This window comes from Zosterops lateralis, assembly GCF_965231275.1.
Source record: "Zosterops lateralis genome assembly, chromosome: 1".
Lineage (NCBI taxonomy): Eukaryota > Metazoa > Chordata > Aves > Passeriformes > Zosteropidae > Zosterops > Zosterops lateralis.
This window is the reverse complement of record NC_139762.1, coordinates 42498728-42526417: the sequence shown is the minus strand read 5'-3', so window position 1 is coordinate 42526417 and position 27690 is coordinate 42498728. Positions and strand designations below refer to the sequence as shown.

The 27690-nt window shown below is 39.6% G+C and overlaps 1 protein-coding gene across 1 annotated transcript in view; it reads left to right on the top strand.

Annotated features, from left to right (window-relative positions):
- Positions 1 to 854: 854 nt before the first annotated feature.
- GADL1 (glutamate decarboxylase like 1) overlaps positions 855 to 27690 on the top strand; it is a 113701-nt gene continuing 86865 nt past the window's right edge. The window contains exons 1-2 of the mRNA XM_083873966.1: positions 855 to 876; positions 5929 to 5959. Coding sequence (XP_083730092.1) covers positions 5953 to 5959 — 7 coding nt within the window. The 5' untranslated portion in view covers positions 855 to 876; positions 5929 to 5952. The remainder of the gene's footprint in view (positions 877 to 5928; positions 5960 to 27690) is intronic.

Genomic DNA, 27690 nt, shown 5'->3' with positions numbered 1-27690 from the left:
GGTAAAGATCTCACTCCAGGTATGCTCTGTGCTTGTTTTAGAGCCTGATAAATGTTGAACAATGCAAACTAATCTGCAGTTATTTTGTGGGAATAGTTATTGTGTTAATACTAAAGACTTGTATGGGTGAAGGATATAAATGTTACATTTGATGAGAATTTTACAAGAACGCCTATCTTTGTTAAACTTAGTGACTTGGTGTTGTTAATGACATTCTGGGATTCAGAATTTGTGGGGGAAAAAAAAAAGAAAGATCTTCTGTACTGTACCCTCTGCATCTGTAAATGTTCACTTGTAAGAAACACATTCAACATTTGAGATGCTCTGCTTTGTCATTCCTGCAGTAGAGCTTTACATACTTAGGCCTAATTAATTTTTGGTTTAATATTTCTGAGCTTGAAGATACATGGACTGATTTTTCCTCATCATCCCACCCACTTATGTCACTTGTGTCAGGTTTGAATATGAAAAAGAAATTGGTGTTGTACAAAAGGCATACAGCATAATGACAAAAAATACTGTGCAGCAGAGGATTTATTTATTTATTTATTTTTTAATATTAGGCCTAAAAGGATGACTACTTTGCAGAAATGCTTAAAATTATTAAAAGATAAATGCTCTGCTTGGGAAAATCATAGAATGCAATTGGAATCAAAAGGATAATTTCAAGGGGATAAAAATCACAGCAATGCTAAATGGAAATGCCTGATGAATTTACAAGGAGACTAATTAGCCATATACTGTCTGACATTGCTTCTCATTGCCCAGTATCTCAGAGTCTAACATCAGAAAGATATGAAGAAATGGAAAATATTTCTACATTGTGAGGATCCAGTGGGTCTACAACAGGAGAGAGAAAAAACTGATGCATTGTAGGTAAATGTTCCACAGAACGGGTAGCTAAAACCAAGTATTTAATCACCATCTGCCTACAAGCACAATGTTGAAATACACATGGTGGTAAACAGTTTGGAATCCATAAGTCTTTCTGGGCTGCCTTCCTAAAAAATAAGGAAAACAATTTTGATGTATGTTTAGCTGGTGAGCATTTGGTCACCCACAAAGTCATCTGCTTGAAAATGTTGTCTTTGCCATTGCTAACTGCCTATGTGAAGTGAGTCTAGCATGGAAGTGTGCAGAGGAAGAGAGGTATAGATGCAGGACCAAACTTAAACCACATTTATAAGTAAGTCATGTATAAGGCCTAAATTCTCTCTGACATTGCCCTGCACTTTCAATTTCTTAGAGGTGAGTAATGACATGTAGGTGAGATTGGCTTTTCCCAACTGTGAAGCTTGCAGGAGAGTGACTGTGAGGACAATAAGACTCCTTTTTTTGTGTCAATGTTGGTGGTAACAGTGGGAGGATATATCTTCAGAGTGCCGTGATACTGTAGATAATGGAGCTGAACACAGTGCTCACTGAGGCTTATCCAAAAGCCCTGTTTGTCAAAAGCAGCCTTTATGTAAATATTAAATGCATATTGAAAGTATGGTTGTGAAAAATCTGTATTTTTAGCAACAGGAAAGCGGAATAGAGAACTGTGTTGCCAAGATATATGAACTATATATTTCTGGAGTGGATTATTATTTTCTGAAACTACTGCAGAAATTGTATGTTCCCATGACTGAAAAGAGAGCACTTTTTAGAATGTTTACATTGGGAGATAAAAGTTCTAGTCCCAGCTTTTGCATGAAATTAAAATAATCTTAGTTCCAGTAGTTCTTAACCTACTCATCAACACTGAATTGACTTTTAGACTGCTTTTCTCTCTTTTAAAATTGATAGCCTAAAAAGATCAAAGTGTTCTGCAGGAGTTCAGGAAATAGACACATACTTTTTTTTTACTTCTCTGGTAACTGAGTCAGATGAGTATGATAGTCTGATTTCTAAGGACTCAGTAAAATGGATGACAGCATATGAAGGAAAAAACCCAAAAGTATTCTATGACATCAATAAGCTAAGTTTCTGGGTTTGCATTAGAATATCAAAGTTGCTTTTATTATCCTCTGTATGTTGCCCTCAGCAAGAAGATGGCATCTTATGGTATATACAGAAACAACTAAACCAAAGATCTGCTGTGAATTGTTAAAAAGTTCCCAGCTCTGATTTCACAGTTACCAGGTATGGGTAATTTTGTGGCCCTTTGAAGGCTGAGTATGGAATGTGCAATCTGGACATAGGGGTGCTGAGGGAACACAGACATTAATTGGTGTATGTGTTGCCAATGCAAGCTTGAGTTTTCATAACGGTGCTAAAATCCAGGCTCAGGGAGGGGGAACACTCAAGAAATCAAACTGACAGTGTGTAAGGAACCCCACATCATCAAGAAAAGCTGCTGTAGCAGAGCAAGCAGGTCAGCATGATTCCAGCTCCTGGTGCTGCTCACTGGTGTCCACTGGAATGTGTCAAATGACTGAATATGAATGGGTTCCAGTGGGAGGGATGGCCTTTTCCTTGCAAATATTTCTTCAGCTCTTAAGTTGCCCCGCAGCAATAATGCTTAGCTTTTTATAGAACACTGCCTGATTCATCGGCAACCTTTAGCTATTTTATTGATTTAGCATTTCTTCAGAGATGCAGTGAAATATATGACCCGTGGACAATGTGATTTTTTTGAAAGCTGATGCTGATGTCAGGGGTATGTTGTCTGGTTCAAGCTCTGCTGCCTCTGGAGTTCATTAGAAGTTGTTTTAAATATGCTTTCTACTCTGTTTATGAACTGTATTTCTTTTTCCACACTTGGTAAGGATGCTGTTTTACACTGCTTTTGGTGTGTATTTCAAATCCTCTTAGCTGAATTGAGTCATTTCACGGTGAAGTAAGTGGAATGTAAGAGAAATATGCCATGGTTGGGACACTGTGGCTTACTATATCAAAAACAGTAAAGAAAGAGGATGAGATTGGGAGGACTTCTAGAATCCATTTTATCTATTTGTCAGATGTAATGAAGCAAAATGTTTATTGTTTGTGTCCTCTGAATGTTAATCTGCTCAGCAGTTGAAATCACAGTGAGAGGTGATATCAGGCTCTGATGGAATTGTGTGTAGCTCATCTGAACACAAGGCTAGTTGGCAAGTTACTGAATCAGAAGCTAATGAGCAGGCAGAGCTGGGATTTGGAGTGTGGTGAAAGTGGGTCCACCAAACAAGGATTTTAGGAATAGAAGCACAGACCTGAGCAGCTAAGTTTATGTTGAGACATGGGCGGGTTAACTGTGAAAGCTTCTCAACCTGCAACAGCTGCCACTCACCATTTGATGCCAGTGTGTAAATATAGCTCTAACTTTGGGTTTCTTTTTCTGTAAACTGGCCTAAGTCTTTGGGAGTTTGTAATTGTGCTGCTAAGGACAAAATGTAGCACAACAGAGATAATGATATTCACTGTCCTTTGGCACATGTCAGGCTGAGCATGCTTCAGCTCCTGTACATCTGTGTGTATCAAAAGATGATTGAAGGAGCTCCTACTTTCTCCTTCTCCTTCCTCATACTTGCTTTAACTCCCCAGGAATCCCCACAGGTATCATGATTGCAGCTGCTGCTGCTCAGCTGCAATTGCTACACTGTTCTCATTCTTCTTTTCCACTATAGAGATGGAGCAAGAAGACCCTTGATAAGCTTAAAGTTGCTTCTAGTCCACTGAAAGCTTGAGCCAAGAAGCTCAGAGACAATGTAGTGTTGTCGTGGTTTGAAAGCAAAACGAGTGAGAGGCTCCAAGTCAGAAATACAATTTAATAAGAAGAAAGGTAAAAAGGTAAAAATAAAATAAAATAAATGCAGCAGCACAAAGGACCACTGACAGAGTCAGAATACAACCTGAGCAGGATGGTGGAAGCAGTCCAGATGAGGTGCTCTTCCTGAAGCAGTGATCTTGTAGAAAGGTCTGGTAGCTCTTGTCCTCTGGGAATCCAGTAGGTAAGGGCTGCTTGTACTGTCCCACATACCAGCTTATATCCAGGTGAGAATGCTTGGCTCCTCCCCCTGGGCAGAGCATCTCACAATGGGATGATGAGTTGTGAAGTGGGTCCTTGATGGCCCATTAAACAGAGATAACTCCTGGAGGGAGTTACCTGTGAGTCATGGGCGAGGCGTCGGTGGGCCATTAGCAGAAGATAGTCCAAAGGCAGGAGGCCTGGGAAGAACACTGCCCCACTTGGTTTAACAGTTCATGAAGATGGTGTGTCCTGGGTTGCAGTGTAGGATGTACACAAAGTATTTATTCTATCACCATCTTCATGAACTGTTGAAACCAGGTGGGCTAGTGTTTTCCCAAGCCCCCTGCCTTTTCTGCTAATGGCCCATTAACGCCTTTGGGGTGTTTTTCTGCTAATGACTTCTGGGGTGTCTCCTGCTAATGGCCCATGAGTCACAGGTAACTCCCTCCAGGGGTTATCTCTGTTAATGGGCCATCAAGGACACATTTCACACTTCTCATGCTATCGTGAGGTGCTCTGCCCAGGGGGAGGAGCCAAGCATTCTCACCTGGATATAAGCTGGGATTTGGGACAGTGCAGTGGGCACTTACCCACTGGATTCCCAGAGGACCAGAGCTCCCAGACCTCTCTACAGGATCACTGCTTCAGGAAGAGCACTTCACCTGGACTGCTTCCACCATCCTGCTCAGGTTGTATTCTGACCCTGTCAGTGATTCTTTGTGTTATCGCATTTATTTTATTTTATTTTTACCTTTTTACCTTTCTTCTCATTAAATTATATCTCTGACTTGGAGCCTCTCACTCGTTTTGTTTTCAAACCACAACATGGTGATAGAATAAATACTTTGTGTACATCCTACACTACAACCCAGGACAAGTGTGAGAGCAGTGCTCCACACCATGCAGGGCATAGCTCAGTCACAACAATGAATAAGCAGGTGAGAAGCCTGGAGTTGATGCATCTGGATTTGGTGGCAGAAGCAGTAGCTGTTGTTGCTACACATGACTAGCAAGATGTGAAATAGCCTCATCTAGAAACAGAGGGATTTCCAAAACTGATGGGTCAGGTTCATGCTAGAGCCAACGATAGTGTAATACAGAGTGAAAGCAGCTGGCCTTTCCAAATTCTGTCATGAGCTGTAAATCACAATGTCCCTCTTCTCATGTAAACAGACCTACTGTAACAGCTCATCTATGTGAAACTTTAAATAGCCAGGGCTGAAATAACTTCTGTGTCACTCCAGCTTTGTGCTGATGCATAAAATTACACTGAGATGGAAAGACCATGGTAAACCAGACTGGAGCACAAATGGTTGTGACTTTTTCATGTTTGCCTAAAGCTAAGTGATAGCTGGTACTCCAGAAAAGCAGAGTATAAGTGCCATGTCCTTCACCCAGCCTCCTGCAGTGGCCACCTTTTATGGCTGGTGAGGGCTGCTACATTGAATGGTGGTGTTGGTGGGTGGATTAGATTTCCCAAAAGAAGGTCAGATGAAACCAGAACTGTAATCCCTCCCCATCCTTCCTACCAGCACAGGCCACAAAACTCAGGGTTTTGTGATTGTCATTGGCAGCAGGTGTTACAGGCCCTCAGGAGTGGCTCAGAATTTGTCTGAGGACCTCTGCTGACACAGGCATCCTCTTTCCCTTCCTAAAAATATGATGTCTTAGAATTGATTCTGATGTTTTAATCTTTAAAGCAGGAAGCAGTGAGAGCAATAAAATTTAATCAACAGAGCACTTGTTTTATCAAGTAAATGGATAATTGTGACATTTGACATTCTTATGAGGCTCTGTCTCTTGAACATTTGCTTAATTATCTCCCCCCTTTAAAGATTCTGTTCAGGTTCCTGTTTAGCAGTTCACTGCATAATCAGATTCAGCTTTCCTGAAACATTATATTGTTGTTTTTGTTATTGTTATATAGAGCATTCTCTTGGAAATGTCAAGTATGTTGTCAAATATTGTACTAATTTCAGTTTTCTTTCTTTCAGAGCCCTGGACTTTATTAAGGAAACATGTTCTGTGAGTAGGTCATTCCAGTAACTAGCTCCATCCTAAAGAGCAATGGCATCACTCAGTTGAGATGTTTAGAGAATCTCTGTATAGTTAAAGGGACCCTCTCAAGATCCCTTTTGACTGTATTTCCTGCGTTCCTTGGATCACCCATTTAGAGCAAAGGTGTCTTTGCATTCCAGAAGCATTCTTTTGGCAATGCAACTGTGTCACCTAGCTATAGCTGTCACAAGTGAGGCTTTCATTAGGCTCTCTTCTAAGTTAATGGAGGAAAGAACATCTCCAGGAGGTAACTCATCCCCAGCATCTGCAATAACTAATCTTATGATGAGTGGAATTTCTCTCTGAAAACCCTGGGTTTGCCATCTGATATAGAAACTGTAGAAAATGGGCTAGACCAGATATTCAAGACAGCAACAGTTAGGTAAAAATTATGTCTGCCTGGGCAAAGTGTCATTCTGTACCTGGCAAGTCTATGCAGGTTTTAAAAGTGATAGGGCAAATGCATGGACTAAAAAATAAAAATACGTCATCAATAGTTCATGAAGCTATATAGTGCTAATGGTTTCCATCCACTTTTGGATAGTTTCTCTACGTGTTAACTCCATTCTTGTTGTCCTCCTTAAACATCCAGTTCTGTCCCCTGTCAGAGAAGATTCCAGCAGGAAGGACCTCTGGACACACCTGCCATCAGCTGCTACTACATTTCTGAGCTCCACTTACTTTCTTAGTTTTCCCTCAGGTATAGTTATGAGGGATAGATGTTGTGTGTGTTTGGAGAAATAGTACAAGGACTCTGTATGATCTGAGCTCCCTTCCTGCTTCAGAGTCCACAGACAGTGTGCCAACCCTCGGCGTGAAGTTGGCATTGAGTCCACAAAGTGAGCTGGTTTCCTGAATAGATGAGAAGGCAGGTGGCAAGCCAAAAAAAGCTAGTTTAAAAGCCTGTGAATGGAGAATGAAAGGCACAGATGTGTAAAGGAATACTCATATTATAGCTCTAGACAGACATTAATGAGTGTGTGTCCTAACTATCATACCAAGGTTATAAGCCCCTGCTTACGTGCAAGACAGATCTAGTTTGTCTGGCTCAAACACTGGCAGTTCAAACTCTCCCTTAATTACAAGATTTATGCCTTTGCCTTTATCCAAAGAAATGAAAGAGTAGTTAATTCTCTCAAGTTCTGTTGTTTTTGTTCTCATTACCACAGAGGTAAAGGTGCCAGCTAGAGTTAGTTAGACACATTTTTGTAATTAAAGCTTTAAAATTTAATAGTGAAGTGTATGTTTTACACCTTGGCACTTCTGGTTGCTCCATCAAATATTTTGTGTGATCTTCATAAGAGTATGAATACCATGGGGTGCTGAAATACTTCAAATAATTTGTCCTCGGGATCTCCTCCTCTTGATCTCTGTTCTAAAAAATTTTTGTTCTAAAAAATTGTTGTCCTATGGTGGAATGGTTTATGAAGTTTCAGCAGTGTCACCCAGTAGTGCAGAGATTAGTCCTGAGTCCTCTACAGGATAAGGAGTCACGGGGTGTATGTTATATGTGCCTGACACTCTGAATCTGCCAGCATGTCTGTCATTTGTCCCAGGGCCAGTGGAGAGTAAGGATGGCTCATTTAGCGTATTGATGGCAGGTCAGCTGGAGCTTTTCACTCATTCAGAACATGATTTTCCTTCTTGTACAGCTCAATGGTCTATCAGAGCGATATCATGTTGAGGTTTTTCTCACAGCTTCCAATTTATTCAAATTTATCTCTAAAAACACCAGGAAACATTTTGGTCCTGCTGGTTTTGGTGGGAAGAATCACAAAGCTACAAACATCTCTTCACTTGCACCTCTGACCTGGTAGATGACTTTGTCCTTTCTCCTCTTCCTCCTGCTGCCTCCTTTTCACATGCACTCATGTTTTCTTGCTGGTGTTTCATGTTCCCAGCATTCCCACAGATGCCTTACCTGCAGTAAGTGCCCACCTGGTGGTGGTTTGTGTTGGAGGTGTTTGTTCACTGCATGGTGTGTCCTGGCAGGTGGAGCTCCTTCTTCAAAGGGAAGTGAGGAAGCACTACTGTCCCTGCACACAGAGATCAGTAATTTCTTTACCAGACGAGCAGTGACTTCAGTGCTCCATCATTGCCTGCCTGCTGAGACCAACAGTTCAGATTATTGTGTACTTTCAGGGAGACGTGGGAAGAACGTAACAAGTTCCCTGCGTTTCAGAAGTTACTCCTTTTACAACTCTGATTCTTCCAGATAGGCATGATGTTTATATGAAGAGAATAAATAAATATGTGTTTCTTTTGAGAAAAATGTTTGTTTTGAGAATACAACATTGTAGAATAGATTTAATTTCATTGTAACATTATCAACATTGATAGCAAGTATCTTCAAGGCAGAACAGAAGAGTAATGTAGTTCTTCTTTTCTTCTTATCACCTTTGTATTGTTTTTCCTTCAATTCGATCCTGCTGCTGCAGTCTGAGAACCTTTATGCAAAGCACAGAGACAACTTAGGCTCTCATCAAATTACTCATTGCCTTGCAAAACTGGACTTTAATGGGTACTTGATGTAATTGGATAAATATTCTTTTGGGCTGCTCCATGACAACATTATTGTGATGTTCAAATCCTTGAAAAAAAATGTGCTTGCATGCTGATTGGATAAAAAACTGGATCTCGCTTTTAGAGGATCTATGAATCTTTTAAGAATGCCCCACTGAAAGCATTGATTATGTGTCCAGCAAAATTTGCATAACTTTTTAGCCAGATGAGGAATCTCTCTTTAACTGCCCTTTTTTGAAATAGCACCAGTAACACATGATATTTTGGTGAGTGTGTTTCTGTTCTGTTCCACCTAAGCAGTGAAATGGAATAAAAAGGAAAATCCTCAGGAGTAAGTACTAAAAAAATCCACGTGGCTTTTTTGGCTGTGCCTACCAAGCGGTGAAGTGGCACAGCATGAGCACACTTACCAGGAAGTGTCATGTACACTAAGGGCACTTCTGCAAGAGTGCAGGAATTCACAACACCTTTCTGTTTCACCTTCATGAAAACAACTCTTTTTTTGCTTACCTGTGGCATTTCTGTAGTTTTTCAGAAGAGTATTCATATTTATCCTAAACCCTTGGGAGGAAATTCAGCTCCATTCATGACCCAGGAAAAGGTATATACAGCCATTATCTCTCACTTATAGCCTTGTTTTGAAAGCTTAAGTGCAATTTTCTACACAGAGATGAATTTCATTCTCCAGTCGTTCTAAGGATGCTGTTAAAATTTGCTATATGTCACACTAAAAGGACAGCTCATCTCATGGTCCCCATCCTTAACCTTTTTTTACACATACACAACCTATAAAATATCTTTACCCAAAGCAGAATTGCATCCTGCCTGCTTCCTACCTCCCTTCCTTCAATAATAAATCGGTCTTATTTGGTTGGTCAGAACAATATTTGAATTTGAGATTAATTCAGCAAATTCTGTTGGCTGCAACTGCAACAACAACAACAACAACAACAACAAGATGGAAATAATGACAAGAATAGTTCTAATATTTTTCCAAACATGAGTATTTTTAGGATTAGAATCACAGAATCAAAGAATCATTAAGATTGGAGAAAACCTCCAAGATCATCAAACCTAACCATTAATCAGGGATTTCATTCAGAAAGGAACTTACTACAACAAAGAAAGGAAAGGTATCATCCCATTCTCCATTAATAGCCTGAAATCCAGTGGTTCTTGCTTGGACTTTGTATGAGGAAGTGTTAAATCTAGGAACCACTTACAACAGTGGTTCTCACATCTTGGAACAGCACTTGTTATCCATCTCTAGGATGGTGTGTATTGACTCTTCCTTGCATAATATTTTTACTGTGCATAATACAGGAGCATTTATAGCAGCAGATGAGACAGGACAGACACCTTCCTTCACAAAAGGTCTGAAGCCATCCAGATTTTCATTGTTCCTCTCTGATCAAGCAAATATTTGGATGTGGTCTACAGATAATATTCAAATTGAAAACAAATAGGTTAGTGTTAAAATATTTTTCCATTTCTTGGTTTGGTGTCTGAACCAGAAGAATTGGAATTTATTTCAGTTTTACACGTAACTGGGAAAAGCATCAAAAGAATATGCTTTCAGTAATGTACATATTAATTATTATGTGCACTTTTAAGTGTTAGAGCAGGAAGCCTTAAGCAGGTCAAACAGTATAGACTATGTTATTCAAACATGGCTATTGCAGTTGCAAATTCCCACCAAAGATAAAACTGATATAAAGTCTTACAGGTGTTTTATTAACAAGATATAGCTGAATTACCTTAAGGAATTGCAGGGGCAACTTGGCCTGTAAAAATTTTCTGAGAATCCTTTCCCAGTTTCTAGGGACCTGAATGCTGGAAACAAACCAATAAGTAGACCTCCTAAAATGCTTAAGCTGACTAAGTATGAACAGCCCTCAGCTCAAGAGTCAGTGAAAATTGTGTTACTAAAACAACAGGTTGGAGGGATGACCATAAATATATAAATAACTGATCATTCTCTGTTGAGCTGTAGCTCCTTTTCTGGTTTTTCAAGGTTAAGATTGAATTCAGTGGTCAAGAAATGGAACTGGTGATGATAATTATTGAAAAACAGCATTACTATTTCCTTTGCAACAATCCTGCTATATGGTAATGTTTTTCAGGTCCCCAAGAAGTATTCCTTTTCATATAGAACTTATTTTTGGTGCAGAATCAATATTTTTCATCTTGTGGCTGTGGAAGCTTGCTGAAGTAGGACAAGTTACATGACTTTTTTTTTTTTTTTTTTTTTTTTGGTTTCTGGAGGAATATGTGTCCTTGATCCTTGAAGGTGCGTTCCTTAATATAGGCTAAATTTCCCTCTACCACTGACATTTACAACACTATATCCAACCAATTTGTTATGTTTAAAATTGAACTACTCCTATAGTTTTGGTAGCATCACCCTGTTCTCCTATGAGATTTCTCCACATACAAGGTATCCTCTTATTAACAGATGTATCAACTATCTTTTACCAGCTTCTCCTTCCCTGCCTGTCACCTTCAGGAAACAGCACTAAGGGTTTCTGCTTGAATTGCTACCCTTTCCATTGGGTTGCTAAGCACATTTTACATGTAGGCTGTCATTTTTTTCTTTGCTCGCTTTTCCCCATCTCTCTTTCCCCCCCCTTTGTCTCCAAGTCCATTTATAATATATTTGTGGAGTTGCCCTTCAGCTTCATTAAAGCATTGATTTTGTTTTGGTTAATTTATCTAATTCCCAGTCAAATGAGGACATGGTACTTGTAAATCATTTAGTTCCTCATTAATCTCTTCCAGTGCTGGTTCCATTTTTCAGCTGTCTTCCAATTTACTATCTCTAGCGAAAAATATCCACTGTTCCCATCACTTGTCACAAGTAATGTCACGGTTGCTGTGGATCCATTGGCCTGAATAATCAACATGATTTTTTTTTATTAGAAATCAAAATATTTGCTGCTGCTGTAGAAAGCTGAATCTTTAATTCCATGCAAGGAAGTTCACTAAATGAAATGCAATAAACAGAAGATCTAAAGCTTGCCCTGTTACTTTGTGCCAAGTCTTATTCATTAGAATTCTTTAACAATAGCTGTGGAATTTTAAGATGCAGCTGAGAACAGCAGAAACCACAAGAACTGCACCCTTATGCCTTGATACCTCACTGGCAGAAATCCCATTGAGACAAGAGGAATAAGGACTTTAGCATTCACTTCAGAGTAGCAAGTATCAGCTTAGTCAGAACCCACAGATAAAGAATTCTCTGCGCCTATCCTCGAATATGAAACACTGTATCACATCAGGCTTACAAGCTGCTTATAGGTAGATTGGCAGGATAGGCAGGGTGCCTGCTCATACAGCAAACTGGCAAGAAAATAATTTTCTTCTGAAATGGAACAGTGCTTTTAAGGGCAGTAGGTGATACTCCCCCTTCCTGGTCAGCACCAAATGCTGCCCTAGCTGAGTAAAAAAGAGAATGAGACTGAATTCCCTACTGAGGGGAAGGGCTGTCTTTCCCCATAACTGTTACATCAATTTTATTGTTGAGGCAGAACAGGCCTCACCTTTAATGCTCCCTGGCCAAATCTATCATTCAGCTGTATAAGACTTGACTTGTGTACCCTAACACTGCTCTGTACTCTGACAGCTTTGCAAAGTTGGCTTTCCTTGCATTTTGGATATTTGCAGTGTATTTTGGCGTGAGCATAAATATACTTTGTGATCTTTGAGACATTAATCTCAAACACGGTTATTATCTTATTTTGAAAAGAGGTAGTACACTCTTGATGTCACTTATGCTGACTTTTTTCATAATCTTTGTGCAACTGTCACTGAAAACAACCTCAGTGCCATGGTTATTTTAGTTGCCATCCAGTGACTCATCTTCCTGTGGCTGTAATGGGATTTAAGGAGCATTTAATGTTCTCTGCCATGTATGGGGTAATTGCCTGGTCATTGGAATGATAAGCATCTTCAAATTACTATAGATAGAGATGTTAGGCTGATGGAAAGAATTAAAATGCGTGGTCATTTTGCATTTAAGACATCAAATAAAAGCACTGCCTTTCCAAGAACAGAAGTCCTGCATAGAGAAAATCAGGCCACAGTGTTTCTTCACGTGGCAAAAATATCAGAGGAGGTGGAAGAAATTGGTGTAGCTTTGTTTGTAAAGTATGTACTGGTTAAATTGCTGCCCCTTGCTGATACGTCTAATCCTTTTAATGAGGCTAGGTAAGCAAAAAGAAGGCAGTAATGATGCTGATGACTCAGAGATTTCTCCGTGTGGAAGAAAACAAGCAGAAGATGATTGCCTAAACAGAACAGCACAGTGACTCTCCAGGTGTCCTTTGCACCGGTAAAATGGTTGCTGGATGGCAAAGTAACCGAGCTCAGAGACTCCCAATGTCCCTGGGTACAAATGTTAGAATACAAATTCGTACATTGTGAGAGTGTGAGATTTGCTATCTTTCAGCCACCCTTCAGCTTGCAGGATGCATTTTTTCTTAAGACTAGGTTTGTGTTGCTCCTTTATGTTTGAAGAATGAAACAGCAGCAAAACAGCTCAGAGGTAATAACCAGCACACAGAGACACTGGGGCATTTTGTTCTGCTCTGATGAGTGGAATTTAACCCATCTCTCTCACTGAGACTGCCCTGGTCTGAGGATATGAGGATAAGGGTTGGTGCTTTTTTTACACTCCCTCATTCATTTATTTGTGGTGGATTTTTTTTTTTTTTTTTTTTTTTTTTTTTTTTTTTTTTTTTTTTAAATAATGAAAGATTTAAGGGGTATGCCTTGTGTTCAATGATTCCTCCATGTGGAGTTCTGGGTTATCATCCCTTCACCGATGTTGACTCTCTATTGTAACTTTTCATTGCAAAATTTGTAATCACTCCTGTTGACCTGGGACTGCAAACTCCATGGAAAGAATCCTGACCACTAGGTGACAGAGTTAAGTTACTTTTCTTCACTCAATAAGCTTTTAATTTTTAGTGCAAATTGAAGCTAACTCAATCAGAGAGGTTATAAGAGCTTCTGCCCCATAAAATTGGCAAACCCTTGTGGTAAGAGAAGTTTTTTGAGGGGCCAGTTGAATCCCATCAGTCAGAAGATGGCTGTAAATGTATGTTTTCACTTGCTGAATTTGCCACTAGATTGTGGTACAAAAAGGGGAACAGTGGTTTGCTAGCTGTGCTTCCAAAGGCAAGAATAACATTCCTCCTTTAGACGTGCTGATAGTCCACCAGCTGGATCACCCCTCAGATGGAACAACAACTGGTGGAACCCAGCAGGGCTTGGCACTTCACTGCCAAGTGATGTTAAGTATTTGTGTGCATGGCCAGAAGTATTCCAGAGGCTCAAGGAACACTCACTCATTTACGCTTGAGTCCCTTGAGGGAATTCAGGGTTTATATGCCAAGAGGGGAAGAGGACAACCAGTAGTTTTATGTATCCAAGCTTCAGGGTAGGGTGGTAAAAACAAGGAGAAGTGAAATGTATATGCCCCAGCCCTTCTGTGCATCTGGTACTTAGGATCTATTTCACTTGAACAACATGGCCTTCTGCCATTGCAGCCTCGTGCCAAGAAAACCACAGTAATATATGTTAGGTGCCAGCTGTACAAGTTACACAAAGAAAACTAGTTAGAGGAAAGTTTAGAAAGTTTAGAAAATCTGAATGATCTCTGCAGGGGATTATTTTTTTCACCTTCAAGGCTTAATTAGTAGGATTCCAGATTGTAACTGTGCAGTGCTTGAAAACATGTTGGATTGCATTGAGACAGGTGTTTTTTTATGGGATGCAAGTTTTGATGATATAGTGAAGTTGTTGAAATATCCAGCAGCAGTGTCTCAGACAGTTCCAGCTCACGCACGGTGCTTTGGATATTGGAACCCATTTTGTTGCAGGCCAGAAAGTTTCACATTTGACTTCTTTTTCCTCACACAGTTCTTACATCAGTTTTATTTTTGAATTTGTCACTATAGAAATCTACATGACCTTTACCAAAACCTTGAATAGTTGTAGCAGGGTCAGTACAATGCTTGCTCAAATGTACAAGGTAGGTGAAAATGTCAGAGGCAGCACTGAACATCCCCGTGCTTTGCCTGGAGAGCTGTTACCCTGCTATGCACAAGAAAACAGAGCAGACCACAGTGCATTTTGCAGTGCAGAAGGCTAACTGAGCACTGCCTAGTATTTTTCACTTTCTATCCATACACTATACACTATACATATTTCTACCAACTGTGAGTTTTTACACATTGGTAAATACCATAATTCTCTTCTGCTTGTCAAGATGTGCTACTTTCGAGTGTGGGGCTTCAAAGGAGGCAATTTAGAAACATGATTTGCCAATCTGAGTTGGCACTTACATGCCCCCCTAAAAGCAAGTCACTGAGACTGCAATTTTGAAATCCTGCTAAAAAAAAAAAGCAGTGTCTCTCTCTTGACATGTCTGTGCACTTACTCCTGGAAAACAGTTAAATCAAGGGAATATTTATAGCATCAGTGGGAGAATAAAGTTGGTCCCTTAACTGTGACAGAGCCCATTTCAGTCCTGTCATCTGTCTCTGTTCTTAGCTGAACATCAGAAAGCAAGTTCCATCCAATGGTGGCTTCATGCTGCTCTCTGCTGCGAGCTGAAGCTTCTTGTCAATGTTAGTGTGAGTCTCTTATTAGACCCTTCTGTCTGTAGGGCTGCAGCTTCCTGCTTTTGATCCCTGGTCTCTTGAATCTAACATCCACTTGTCCTTTTGATTGTGTAATGCTTCATGGAAGTTTTCCAGTCCATCTGTGGGTAGGAGATTTTAAGTGTATGCTAATTTAATTGTAAATTATTGACAAGATGAATACGGAAAGATCTGTTTGTATGCTTTTGATACTGGAGAAATCTGATCAGATATTTTCCATCAAGGAAGCCTCTTGTCCTGGTTTCTCCTCTTTGTATGCTTCATTGAGACTATCTCCTGCCTGGCAAATGGTCTGAGAAATTGAGAGCTAGCCCCCACAATATCTACAGCTGCACATACGTGAGGGGTACAGTCAAGTTTGGGTAGCTCAGGCAGACTCATTATGTTGGTGTTTGTACTTTTAGGTCATCAGTGACAATCATAAATTCCCTCCCTACAGTTTAGGATAGGGAGGCTTAGTGAATGTGTTGTGAGACATGCTCAAAAGAGCCCAAATAACAGTTTTTAAGCCAGCTGGATGTGATTAATTAAAACCACAAGTGAATTTCCCTAGCTAAACCTAGCAGCAATCCTTTGACCTTTCAGTTATTGTGGGTTGTTATTAGGGTTATTTTTCTGATGTTATTAGGATGATTGTCACTATGATTAACAGCCCCAAGCTTTATTCCTCCTAAAAGGATAATGTGTTCTTTTTATTTCAGATTAAGGAAATCACAGACCAGTCAAATTTCAGTTTCTCAAAGGCTCCTGCCTGCTCCTGCCATGGCACTGCGTCTCATTTTTCCCACCTGACTGTCCTTTGCCTTAGCCATCCACTAGAAACACCCTGTCCTTTCTCCTGCTTTGCAGAGGCTGCTGATGGAGGATGTGCACAACCAGTGTGACCTGTGATGTGCCTGTTGTGGCACCTGCTGTGTGAGCTGGTAGAGAGGCAAGGCCACAATACTACATGGAGCACAGATCTAGTATTCAGATTCAGATCTAGTATTCACAGATCATCAGATCTAGTATTCAGGATCCTTTTGCCACCGTCTTTCCCTAATCTACTTCGTAGAGATCCCTGTAATTATCTCTGTTGTAGAGAATATCGTTTATATTTCCATCCTGCAAATTGACCTTGTAGAGACTTCTCTGACATATAAAAGTTCAAAAACCATGTTTTTTCAGGTCCAGCCCTGTACCACTGAGGCCCTGGGTCCCTCCAGTTAGCTGCCGGAAATTAAATCCAGGCTCTTTGATTCATGACCATGTCTCTTTCCTATTATACCTGAACACTGATACTCTAAATACTGAATTCTGGAAATTTGATTCTGAGCTTCACAGTCTTGGCCTCTCCATCTGTGTGCACATACCCAATGTCCTTATATGCTCTAAACTGGTATCTCTGTTTAGGGATTGCTGTCTAATATTTCTGGGACTTGGAATTTGCTCTTTTAGATTCTTGGCAGAGAGACCTGAAGCTGTCCCTCTGCTTTATTATTTTGGCCTTTAGCCTTTGTAGGGGTATGTTCTTCTTTCCTGAGACCTGCCTTTGGCTTTGCAACCTGTAAGAACTCTGTGATTTTCTCATCTTTTGCCCTCTAGGTTTGTAGAGACTCTGACCTAGTTGTGATCTGCACAGGTCACTGATATTGCAAGGAATGGGATCTCTGAGAAATTTTGGTCTTGGTATTCTTTTTTTCCATTTTCTTTCCTGAATACTCAGCATCTTCCTTTTTCTTTTGGCCTCAATTTAATAAATCATGCAACTTCACACTTTGCCCACTTCACAGCATTTTGTCTACTTGATGATATTGAAACAATTCAAAATGTCTTTCAGGTCCTTGATTCAGTTGTAACTGAATTATGAAAATATAATTTCCTGAAGAGGAATCAAAACAAGATAGTGAGATACTGTCTTATTACTGTTTTTAAAGCCACTATATATTCACATCAATTGCACTTGTGCATAGACTGCTGGAGCTGAAATTATCCTTGTCAGAGTAAACACTGTGGAAAAAATTCACATGAGATTATTAATGATTCTAAAATGCAGCAGCTTTTTTTATTTCTCTTCCACCTAAAAAAAAAAAAAAAAAAAAAAAAAAAAAAGAAAAAAAAAAAGAAAAAAAAAAAAAAAAAAGGTGATTTGGTGACTAAACTTTGATGTTCTGAACTCTTCCATTGAAAGTTTTACAGATTTTCTGAGTAGTGTCAAATGGCTTCTATTGATGGAAAAATGTTCTAGTTTTATCACACCTAAATATATACCTATTCTATTTTGGAGAACTTTTTTTAAAAATAGCCCCTCTTGGCCACACGTCAATGATTAAAATGGCTTCAGTCTCACTGAGGAGACTCAGTGAGCTCAGAGAGAGCTCAGATCCCTTCGTCTGGTAGATAAGCGCACGTATAAGTTACTGCAAAGCCTAAGATGCATCTGACGTCAGCTTCCCCCTCTGATGGTCATTGGATTCAAAACCAACAAATGTAAAGGGCTTTCCAGGTGGCAATTAGTTCAGCAATTTGGCCTTAAGATGGGCCTCTGCTGCACAATACTGTGAATCTTGTGTAGGGGCAGTGTCTCTAAAGCTAGACAAAGCTGGGGGCCAGATACTGTAGCTTAGCTTATTTTAACATGGCTTAATTCTCTTTCCATCTTTGAACATGATGACTGAGCCCAAATGGCTTAGAAAGAACATGAAAATACTGTTCCACCCCAAAATGGAGCCCAAAATGGGAGAGTGGGAGTCTGGATGGGTGAGAACTGGGCTGGGAGCATGCTAACACCTAAATGGCATTGATGATCACAGTCCAGAGCTCAGGACACAGTACACAGCTCTGCTTATTTCACAGAATCACAGAATCATCAAATGGCTTGGATTGGAAAGGACCTTAAAGATGGTCTTGTTCCAACCCCTTGGCATTGACAGGGACAATGCCAATGTCACTCGGCCAGTTTTCTCAATGTCCCATCCAACCTGGCCCTGAACATTTCCAGGGATGGGGCATCCACAGCTTCTCTGGGCAATGTGTCTAGTGCCAAGCTAGCTTCAAAAATAAAGACTTTGTTCTGTAAATATCTTATAGTATTTAGTTATTGTGACTGAACTTCTTGAGTGTTTTATGTTCCACTGCAACATATTGTAATGATGATCACTGTGATGGTAGTGCCATAATGAGGCCAATTAGCAACAAAACTGACCAACAAGGAAAAGAACATTTGCTATTACTGCCTAACAATTTCCAGCAATAGTAAGGAAACTTTGTGAAAGTGTGAATACTTAGTCCATTTACAAATCCATTGTCTTTGAAATGGTTATATATTCTGTGACTAAGCTTGTGTAAGTGGAGTAGGATTGTAAAACATTTGTTCCTTCAAGGGAGAAAAAACTACGACCACATGGTCCTTTTGCCTTAGAAGTGTTGCCCCACTTTGAATTCCAAGTAGCTTCTTTTTGAACCAAAATACTTTATTCCCATGGAAACTCTGCATTTGCACATCACTGCTCTCAGCCAAGTCCTTTCAGGCTTTTGTCTCGAGGTACTCTGTCCTGTATAATTCTGATCATGTTGTCATAATCCTGTGCTTCGGTACATGCTTTCCTTTTCATCCCTAAAAATGCATGGATTTCATCTCAGTTATAGGGTGACCTAGCATAAACATGTCCTGTCACCTCATTTATTTTTTTAATGGTCAGTGCAGCCCAGCAACAAATGTCAGACCTCTCACTCTTTGATTTTCAGTTGCAGAGGGAAGAAGCAGAAGTTCAACATGTGGCATATCAGGGATGGGCAGGGAAGCATAGGCCTAATTAGAATTCTGTAGCTTATTTTCATCCTGTTCATTTTTTAAAATCTTGACAGGACAGTACTGTTTTCATAGGTCTCTGATCTGCAAGTCGTAAGTGTCAAAATGTATCAGTGTTCTCTTCCTCTGTGTTGCGACTGTTAATTTATTTTTCTGCTTTTAGAAGAGTGATGGTCATCCACTCAGTTGGGTTTAAATACAAAGTCATCTGGGAATCACAGGTCATATTTTTTTTTCTAGAAAACTCCAGTTAAAAGGCTTTTGGATAAAGAATGGAGTTGATAATGTATTTGAAATATATAAGGGTTTTTTTGTTTGTTTTATTTTTAATTTTAAAAAATATTTTATCATTTGGAGGTTAAGTTTTATTTCTCCAGGAAGAGGTATGAGAAAAGAGCTTATTATGGCATCATGTACTGTGCGATTGTCTCTGGCCCCTGGAACTTGATCTTGGCAGAGGGATTTATTTGAGTACTGTACAGAGGCACTTGAGGTCATGGGGGATGTTTGTGTATTAAGTAATGAAACTCAACTCTTGGACCTCTAGGCTATCACTGGTCTGCACTCACACATGCAGATGATGCAGAGATACTCACCCAGTGCTCTGCAGAGCCCTTCACCAAGCCACTATGCCAAAAAGCTCCTGGCTATGACTGCTGGCAAAAAGGGTCACTAGGGTGAGGCTTGGACTAAAAAGGTTGGTAGTCAGTAGTCTGCAATATGACACACTTAAGACTTTTGTAATACAATTATTCCCAGCTGAGTTGCTCACAGGGATGGCTGGTGTTGTCAGAAGCACGGGGATAGTCCTGCATAGAGATTTGGCTGGACTTGTTTAGTAGCAAGTAGCAATAATCCCTTCTGACAGTGGGGAGGCTCCTGACAGGCTCGTTCAGAGACTGATGAATTGGTTTATTCAGCCTGTCCCCAGGAGAGGAAGGTGTCCCTCTGGAATACCACACACCACAGTCCTAGTGGTGAACCTGAGCTGGATGCAGCCTTTTGTCACAGATGCCTCTACTCAGACCACGGCCAAGCAAGGGAATGTGACAAGGGATAAGAGCTTATCACCCATTTGGTGAGGCTGATTAGAACTATGTGTTTGCAGTTAGGGCTAAGTCAGCTGCTAAGAAAACAGCTGTATAGGTTTAAGATCAGTCTCCTTGCCCATTGCTACTCTACCAGCAGTTACTACTGCAGTGGGAAACCTGGCAAAAAGCAATGTGTACCCATGCCTCTGCCATTTCCATCCATAGTCTATCATCTTACTGGAAACACACATCCTTTGGTATTCCCAGCTATCAGGTGCCTTGGGACATCACGGAATTTTGTTTTAAACTTTTTGAGCAGGATTGAAACTAACACACTTCATGCTGAAATTAATTTTAAATTAATTGAAAATCATGTAAAATAATGCTCCTTCATTGTCTAATTAAATCCTCAGATTCATTTCTAAATACTCAGATATGTGAGCAGTTGTGGAGGTTTTTTTCCTTTATCATGGAATTAAGAATTTGTTGCAGACTGAAAGAATGGATTTTGGTACTTCGCCATCATAGATGCATGTTACTTGAATCTTTATTGCAGCAGATCAAATTCTTCTATGCAAATGGCAAAAATGAAATCCAAGAAAACTGCCTTCATTAAGGTATAAATGATACCATTTGCCATACTTACAAAGACATTCCCAACCTGCTTTTGGCATAAAATGTGTCTTTTACAGCTTATCTTGGCACACACATCTTCTGCTCCTAATTATGAATGCCTTGGGGTGACACCAAGTAAGCAATAATTCCAGCTGCTCCTGACAAAAGAAGACACTGCTGCACTGCATTATTTCTCTGATGAATGTATCTTCCCAATAAGTTGAAGCAGGCTTTGCATCAGCAACATCTGCAACAACAGGGAGTTAGAAAGTGGGTCAGGTGTATTGATGGTTTGGAGAAGGAAAATGGATGAAGGAGGGTGTGTATGAATGTGGATCTGCTTTTGCCTTCATATTTTCCTACAAATACCTTGCTAATTGATTCAGGTCCTCTGGTGGCAGCCACAGGGGAAGCTTTCAGTATAAAGTGCTTTACTTGGTGCTTCAGTAACCAAGCCTGAAAATTCTGTTAGAGTTAGTAGTAATTCATTTTCTTGACTCGTATGGGAACAACATTTCTCCTTGTAATTCCTAAACAGGTTGAGGGCAGGATCTAGGTAGCACATTGATTATGCTGTTTGCCCTCAGCACTGCTCATTACTACTGGCTCTGGAATTGTGGAATTGTGTATGTGACAATGACAGCTTGAGGTGAAAAAAAAATCTAAAAAAGATGGCAAATTTCAGGAGGGAAGGGATTAAAATCCGCAGCTAAAGGGTTGCAATCACCCAAAGAAAAAGGTAGATGGAGACCATGTGTTGTTTTGAGCCTGATGTTAACATAGCCAGCAGCTGGGCCGGAGGATGTATTGTAGAAATATCTGCAGTGCAAAGTTTGATATCCTGGGCTAAGAAAGGAGATGGTGGATGCAGCAACAGCTGCATCAGGTGGAGAAATCTCTGGTTTTGCTGTTTATTTTAACAGCAATATTGAGTTTATGTTGTGTTGATGGCTCTAGAGACAATCTAGCTTTCTTTTTGCTGACTGAGCAGGGTGGGTGTGGAGCACGCTCCTTTTGAGCTGCACATTAAGTTGCCCAATGCATAATCTGTAAAGACCACCTCGAAGGAAGAAGAATCTTGAAGGAATCACCTCAGCCATAAAATACAGTCCTTTGCAGTAGCAGGCAGCTCTGTGATAAATGTTTAATACAAGGTAAGTCAACAGAAATGCTACTCTGTGTAAATCCTGGGAGCCACAGAACTTCCCCCAAACTTGTAATAACAAAAGGCTATAATACAAAAGGCAGAAACACAAAAGCACACTACATGACAGGAAAAAAGCAGAAGAGATTGGGGCAATACCAGTGTGTTCAGACTCTAAAGTACCAGGAGAATTTGTTCTTTAAAGAAGTCTAGAAGGTCCTGCAAAGTAAACGATCCATCATGTTACTGAGAGACACCAAAACCTTTCAAGCCTTACCTTCCAATCTAGTTTGGAAGGATATTTTGGCTTCATTCCTGGGGACCAGCTTAACCCTTGGTGCCTGAGCAAGATGCATCTTGATTTGGACAATTGTTCATTCTCCATGTCCATTCTGGTTTTTACTGGCCTCTGTCTTCTGAGACAGCTAATTAGATTCTGTGTTAGAATTGATGATCCCAGATATACTGATAGTGAGACACAGACTTTCAGATGCATCTTATGTTGACCATTACCCACTCTTAGAGAGATTGTGTCAAATCTTATAAAAACAATATTCTGAAAAAAGGGTAACCCTTTTTTAAAAAAAATGTTGCTTGTTTTTCTGTTAGACCTTTCTGCAGGGTGAAGGAGAAGGAGCTCATTAGAGACTAGCACAGGAATCTTGTAGGCTTGTTTTCCTATGTTGTCACTCTGTGTGTCTATCTTATTTTTCTCTGTTGTTGTCTATAGTAGCACAGATCAGATGGAAAATCTGTCCTTTCCTATACATTTTTTATAAATTAAACTCCTTCAGGTGGGACTGCTGTCAAACTAGGTTAACTTTTAGAGTCTCTATCATACACAATGTCTGTTAAAATTACCCTTTGGGGTTTCAAGGCCACTAAGGGCCATATGCTTCTAGCCTTTAAACAAAAGAGAAGAAAGCATACGTGTTGACATTGTAAACAAGAAATCAAGTGAAAGCTTCAGCACATTCTTTACATGAAGAGGTTGTATATTGCATTCTGGAGCAGGAGTCAGAGAAGAGGAGACTGTGAAAGAGGCGTTAGTAGTTATGCTGTCCTTAGACAGAAAATGGAACTGCAGCACACAAATACCAGGTAGTTCCCAAACAGACAAACTCAACTCTGAGTTGCAAACCTTTAAAAAGTTTCATGCATAGTTCCTAACAGGTGGGAAAGACTGGGTTTATAATGCCTTAATATAACAAAAGTTCCCTATTCCTTTTGGGGCTGACTAGAATCTGGAAAGTCCCTGAATGGAGTTCTGTTATTTATCATTTTGCTGCAACATATTTATTGAATAGAATTTTTTCTTGGACTGGTAAGGGATAAACACTAATTAACTCTCTCCGTTTTTGATAGCTTGCCTAATTATGAAACTAATTAGTGTCTTTTTTTTTATTGTTGTGAGAATTAGAATGCTGAAAAAAGCCTTAGAGTAACAAAATTATAACTATGGGTATTTCCTAATGATTCTGGACTGGGTCAGACATTTAGGTATTTCTTCCAACAAACTTACATATGCTTTGGAAAGGAAAAGAGAGTACTCTTTGGGATATTTTTCTTATTAAACCAGTTCTTAAAATTAGCCTCTGAGAAAATGAGAGCAATAAATTGTGCAAGATGCTCAGGGCTGGGATTGTCAAGCAAAAATTCCTGTTTGCTGTCAAGAAAGGTTTTTCTTGAAAATTCTTATGGCACATTTACTACATCCATTCTAGTACTAACAATACTCAGGAATTTGTTTGACATCTGTAAAGAAACTAAGGCATCCAGAATGGAACAAAAGCCCTTATTGTCACTCTGCCCCTGTACATGAACTGAGTTACAGGAGGCTAGGATTAAAGAGTATATTAATGAATTTACAGAGAGGGGTCAAAAATAGTAGCAGTGTTGTCTTATGATGGCCAAACATGGTAATAAAAAGCAAATGGCCTTAAAGAGTCATCTTGTAAAAGTGGAAGTAATCTGAGATACCTAATTTTGCTACAGTAAGTCAATTTATATTAGGGAGCTATAGTATTTATTGAGAAGTTCTAAAATATAGGGATTGAGCTTTGAACTGAAATCAAATATCTACACGACTAAGAAGAATTGTCTGCGTCAATATATGCAGCTCTATTTTAAAAGGCAATGTGCTGGTCTAATCTAGTGATTTAACACTTCTAAATACCAGTGCTAAGAGAATCTGTTTCAGTGGTTGTGCTGGCTTTTCTGTGTCTGAACTGCTACACTGATACCAAAAGTGTATCTAGACAAATCTTTCAAAATGGGTTGCTTATGTGCAGGATGCAGCACAGAGGATGTAAAATTACATATTTTGGTTTTAAGTTGCTCTTGGCATTAAATGTGGGAGGACAGTTATCATTCAGAAGGGAATGCAACTGGGTTAAATGTACTATAGTTGATTGTGAAGCATATAATTTAATGGCATCTTTCTAAATGTGTTATATACTTCTCAATACTGCTTTATGTAAATAGGTACATAAAGAATATGTTAAAGTAATGCATTTTCTCTTTATTTAATTCTGAATAGTATGTGTGTTCATACATCTTGATTTATATATTTGTCAGATATTCCCTATAGTTCAGTTTGTTTGTAAAATATTACCAGGGTCTTTTCTGAAACAAGGTGGAAGTTCATTTTACTTTCTTTCCATTTCACTTCTGACAAGCCTTGTATTTTATGACTCATTTGGCTCCATTCCTTCTGATGCACTCGTGGAGTAAGTCTTTGTATTCTTCCAGTTTGTCAAGTAGAGAAGACTGTGCAGTATTGTCATCTCTACTATTTTTAGTACAACTGGTTGAGTGAGCAGTCACAGTTGGCATTTCTTCACCTGTGCAATCCAGAGAGATGCCAAGAGAAAAGATGTCTTGGCAAAGAATGCAATTAAAGTTTGAATGGATGATGTCTCAGGAGAAAATCAGTTCTAAGTGATTAAATAAAAAAAAAAAATAGTATTGGGAATAAGGAATGATTCCTCTTTCCTGCCTGAGCAGCCCAATACCACCACATCCCATGAAGGAGTCTACATAACTGAAAGATCCAGGATTTTAAAACACTTCCCTCAAGTTGCAATTGTTGGTTTTAAGCTAAGCTTTTATCTATTTTTCTCCCTAAAATTTCTCAAAACCACTGTGTGAACTGCTGTTTTCAGGAGACCAATTCACACAATCCTAATATCTAATAGTGCTCCAAAAGCATTTGATGGTGAAAGAAATAGCAGCACACAGGCTCCAGTTCAGCCCTTCAGCTGTGAGTGTCTTTGCCAAATTGAAAATGTAGCTGAAAACAGTGAAAACAACCTTTTATTCAAAATTTTTCTATTTCCTCATGTTTACGTACTGCCATTTCAACCTAGAAACTTCAGTTTCTTTTTTATTTGTATAATGGTCATATTACAAAAGGTCTCCAAAGGTATCAATGTCAGAAGGATAGAGTCCAGGAATAAAGTTGTGCTATACTAATTAAGTACATCATCTTGTATCAGCTCCTTCCTCAGGCAAACCAGTCCTAGGTTTGTCTCAGCTCCATCAGCAGAAACATCTGTCACTTTTCACAGTATTTTCTTTGGAGGAAGTGGTCTTCTGAGTCCTTGAGAAGCAGAAAGAGGGATTATAGTGTTTCAGCAACAAGAATTGGGCTTTTCTCCTAGTTACAGGCTGGAACTTCCACTCCTTTTTCGCCCTGTCATAATTTAAGTTCGCTGGCCCATTCTCAAGCTCAAAGTGTGAAATGTGCTCCACGTGCAGGGATGCAAGAGATGGGAGTTCAGACCTCTGAAGAGTATAGTAGTTAACTTTCAGCAACAAATTGGTGTTGATTTGACCTTTCTGTCCCCTATATTGGCTGCATGCAAGGCTGTTTTCTTTAATCTAACAAAGGGGACTTTAAAACTTATGTAAGAGCTTAGAATACTAAGAGGAGTGAGCTGCTTAGCATAATTCTTGGCCTGAGAGTTGCTTTTATTTCTTGTTTATCTCCTTTGATCTCAGAAAAGATGCTTTGTCACCAAAGCAAAGATGCTTTCTTTGCTAGAAAAAGGCTGCTGGAGAAATAACAACCAAAAGAAAAAAAGAAGATTTGCAAATATTACTGATATGCACTGTACCATGTCCAGCTTCCAATAATTTTTTTCCTTTTGTTTTGTAAGGTCAGCTTGTTGCATAGGCTGCCTGTTTGCACCAGGGATACAGCTGAAAGCTGGGTGAAACCATATACAGCAGGATAGACTGGAATCGCAGTTGAACGTGTGTCCACTGGAAATAAGTGGCCACTTCCCTTTCTGCATGGGGACTTGGATATCAGAATCACTTTTAGTTATCAAAATCACAGCATTGGTGTAGCTGAGCTTTTTAACAAAGTGTATGCTCACTCAAAAAGGAGCCACTTAAATACTTGACTTCTGCCTGTGCTAGCATGAGAGAGCAGGCATAGGCCAAAAGTGCCTTCTGGTTTCACGTAGCTAATACTATGTTGAAGTTATGCCTTTCCCTTTTGCTGCTCTATATCTCCTGGAAGACTGAAAAGTAGTGAGTCACTTAACTGAAACCAGCTCTCTAATCTACATGCAGCATTTACATTACCTAAACATGCTACCATTAAAACCCCCCTTTGTTCTGGGTATGGGATGGTGACAGCTGTTTTGCTTCTTGTCTGTTCCTAATCTTTGCATCCCAGCCACAACATCAACTGTTATAATCCCTGCATGCAGCAATTTCATTTTACCTCAGACTTTATCCATAACAGGTGTTCCCACAAAGAGAAGAAATTGTGCTCATTGCAGTGAAATTGTCGAAGGTCAAATCAGGTTTGAAGCTGGCTCAAAGAAGCTTTTCTCTGTTCTCAAATGGAGTTTCATGCTGCTTGGTGTACATTGTTTGTATGCAGAATTCTACATTTTCCATGGAAGTGAGCATTGGGACTAATTTCATTTGCAGAACCCACAGGCTAGTTTTTTGCTAAATAACATTGCTCAGTGTGGTTCTGAAATCGCCTGCTGCTTTGCATCCTTTTTAAATGTTATGTGGTCCGTGACTCTTGTTTTGCAACAGGAAAGAATTCATGTAAAATCTATCTTGAATTGATATAAACTTCATTCTTTCCTGAAGTTTACAGAGATGGGAAGCTGAAACATTAGCCCTCCTTAGCATGGGTACATGCTCTGGAAGAAAATGGAGATTTCTTTCACTTACAGTCTGGTGTCTCTATCTGCTTCCAAATGGTTCCACACAATGAGCTGCACTGGATAGAGTGCTAGACCTGTTTGAGTCTGTTTCTTGGACTCATGTTACCTTCTGGGGGCTGCGTGTTACAAAGGACATAAATCTTGATTCTAGAAACAATACTCATGCCTTTTCTTGTATGGCTTGCTAAGAAAATTACAGCCTTTGCTGCAAAGGTATTTCATGGTGGCATGCACTAAGCCTGCTCAAAATTTCCCAGTTTTATTTTTTTTTTTTGAAAACCACAAAGGATTAAATTTTTTTAGGTGTGGAATAAATATTTAAAGTAAGTTACTTTATGTGAAAAACTAGCTATATAGGGTTTTCTTAAGATTCTTGACACTTCAAAATGTCGAAATGGAGACGTTACCCATTCTCTGCTTCGTCATGTGTACTCATGTGCCCTTCAGAGTTTATTGTCACAGGAATATCTAGTGAAACCTGATTCAACAGGATATCTAAAATTTTAGGGAAAGAGATATTGTGGGAGAATCTAATTGATGTACCTTATTAAGGAGAGAAACCCTATCTTTTTACTAATTTCATCTTCAACTTTTGTAATATTCCTATATGGATTTTATCTCCTAACTTCCAAGATAACCTAAGGACTGATCTTAGATCTGTTGAGCCAGCACATACGATCATTTGCTACCTTCTTGTGCAAAGGCAGCACTCCAGTGGCAGCAACGTGTGGCTCT